General features: G+C 38.9%; 1 protein-coding gene across 1 annotated transcript in view; it reads left to right on the forward strand.

Annotated features, from left to right (window-relative positions):
- Positions 1-884, forward strand: part of LOC116101230 (ribonucleoside-diphosphate reductase subunit M2-like) — a 4,599-nt gene extending 3,715 nt beyond the window's left edge. Inside the window, 1 exon segment of the mRNA XM_031384872.1 lies at positions 861-884. Coding sequence (XP_031240732.1) covers positions 861-884 — 24 coding nt within the window.
- The last annotated feature ends 1,940 nt before the right edge of the window (positions 885-2,824 follow it).

Raw genomic sequence — 2,824 nt, forward strand, 5'->3', positions numbered from 1 at the left:
AGTTTGAAGCCAGTGGTGGGTACATATGTGTGACTCTTAAAAACCAAAACAGCAAAGCAAGAGTTCCCTGAGGTAATTAATTCCCAATGTAGCTTCCACATTAACTGGTATTATATATTAGCTGATAACCCTGGTCAGTTTTCTTCATTGTATAAGTGTTTCTGTAATATGAAAACCCATTGTACCTTTTAAATTATTGTTAAAATTAATAAACTTCAAGTCTCAGAAAAAAAAAAAGATAGAAGAGTGAGTATCACTGCAAATTTGCAGGATACAACTAGATCCTCATTTCAAATTATATCCCCTTTCCTGGTTTCCCCTCCGGAAAAAACCCTATTCCCTCCCTCATTGGCCTGCTCACCAACCCACCCTCTTCTACTTCCTGGCCCTGGCATTCCCCTAAACTGTGGCATAGAGCCTTCAGTGGACCAAGGGCCTCTCTTCCCATTGATGACTGACTAGGCCATCCTCTGCTACATATGCAGTTGGAGCCATGAGTCCCACCATGTGTACTCTTTGGTTGGTGGTTTAGTCCCTCGGAGCTCTGAAGTTACTGGTTAGTTCATATTGTTGTTGCTCCTATGGGGCTGCCAGAGACTGCCCCACCTGGGAATCCTTTCCATATACAATCCCTAAACCCAGACACTATTGTGGATGCCAGCAAGTGCTGGCTGACAGGAACTTGATATACCTGTCTCCTGAGAGGCTCTGACAGTGCCCAACTAATACAGAAGTGGAGGCTCACAGTCATCCATTCAACTTTTCAGTTTTATATGGTCATGTTTGTAAAATGTTCATCTCAGAGCCTGAGCAGTTTGTGTTCTGGTCAGTAAAATTTCCACTGTTTTGATGTGTCCTAGTTTCTTCTTCACTTTTTCTCTTAATAGATTCAGTGTATCTGTTTTTATGCAGAGGCCTTTGATCCACTTGAACCTGAGCTTTTTACAAGGAGGCAAAAATGGATCAATTTGCATTCTTCTACATGCTGTATAACAGTTGAACCTGCACCATTTGTTGAAAATGCTGTCTTTTTTCCACTGGATATTTTGACTTCTTTGTCAAAGTGCTAATATGCATAGGTGTGTGGGTTTATTTCGGGCTCTTCAATTTTATTCAATTGATTTTTCTGTCTCTGTAACAATACCATGCAGTTTTTATGCCTGTGGCTCTAAAGTAGAGTTTGAGATCAGGCATAGTGCTTCTACTAGAAGTTTTTTTTTTTCTTGTTGAGAATGTTTTTTATTATCCTGGTTTTTTTGTTATTCCTGATGAAACTGAGAATTGCTCTTTCATTCTATGTGAGGAATTGAGTTGGAATTTTTATGAGAATTGCATTGAATCTGTAAAAATATGGCCAGCTTTACTATGTTAATCCCATGGATATATGAGCATGGGAAATAGATTTTTTCTTTCATTTTTCTTTTTCATATTGGATATTTTCTTTTATTACATTTCAAATGTTATCTCCTTTCCTAGTTTCCCTCCCTCCCAGAAATACCCTATCAAATCCTCCCTCCCCCATTTTTATGAGGGTGTTCCTCCACCCACCTACCACTCCTACCTCTCTACCCTCCATTCCCCTGTACTGGGCTATCTATCAAGCCTTCATAGGACCAAGGACCTCTCCTTGCATTGCTGCATGACAAGCCATCCTCTGCTACATATACAACTGGAGCCACGTGTACTCCTTTGTTGATGGCTTAGTCCCTGAGAGTTCTGAGGGGTCTGGTTGGTTGATAGTGTTGTTCTTCTCATGGGGTTGCAACCCCTTTCAACTCCTTCAGTCCCTTCTTACGTTCTCTATTAGCAACGCTGAGCTCAGTCCAATGGTTGAATGCTAACATCCCCCTCTATATTTGCAATGCTCTGGCAGGGCTTCTCAGGAGACAGCAGAATCAAGCTACTTAAAGCATGCACTTATTGACATCCAAAATAGTGTCTGAGTTTGGTAACTATATATGGGATGAATCCCCAGGTGGGACAGTCTCTGGGTGGCCTTTACTTTAGTCTCTGCTCTACACTTTATTTCCATATTTGCTTCTGTGAGTATTTTCTTCTCCTTCTATGAAGGACCAAAGTACCCACCTTTTGGTCTTCCTTCTTATTGAGCTTCATGTTGTCTGTGAATTGTATCCTGGTTATTTGGAGCTTTTGGGCTAGTATCCACTTATCAGTTAGTGCATACCATGTGTTTTCTTTTATGATTGGTTTACCTCACTCAGGATGATATTTTCTAGTTCTATCAATTTGCCCAAGAATTTAATGAATTCATCATTTTTAATAGATGAATAGTACTCCATTGTATAAGTGTACCACATTTTCTGTATCTATTCCTCTGTTGAAGGACATCTGAGTTCTTTCCAGCTCTTTGCTATTAGAAATAAGGCTGGTATTAACATAGTAGAACATATGTTCTTATTATATGTTATAGGATCTTCTGGGTATATGCCCAGAAGTAGTATAGCTGGGTGGTCAGGTATATTATGTCCAGTTTTCTGAGGAACCACCAAAATGATTCTTAGAGTGTTTGTACCAGCTTACATTCCCACCAGCAGTGTATGAGTGTCCCTCTTTCTCTTCATCCATGCCAGTATGAAATCTTATTTATATATGGAATGTGTTTTAAAGAGTTAATATGTGGAAAGAGACTATATACTACATTGGTGGTTACTAAATCTTCAGGAAAAATTACAAAAAAGTAAAAAATGCAAAGTATATATAAGATGAGGTTATAATAATTTACAACACACGCTTTCTATGTGATAATATGTATTACATTCAGGAGTTTTCCCTAAAGAAGTAGCTTTTGTTAAACATAGAAAAA

The sequence above is a fragment of the Mastomys coucha genome, unplaced genomic scaffold (assembly GCF_008632895.1).
Source record: "Mastomys coucha isolate ucsf_1 unplaced genomic scaffold, UCSF_Mcou_1 pScaffold21, whole genome shotgun sequence".
NCBI lineage: Eukaryota > Metazoa > Chordata > Mammalia > Rodentia > Muridae > Mastomys > Mastomys coucha.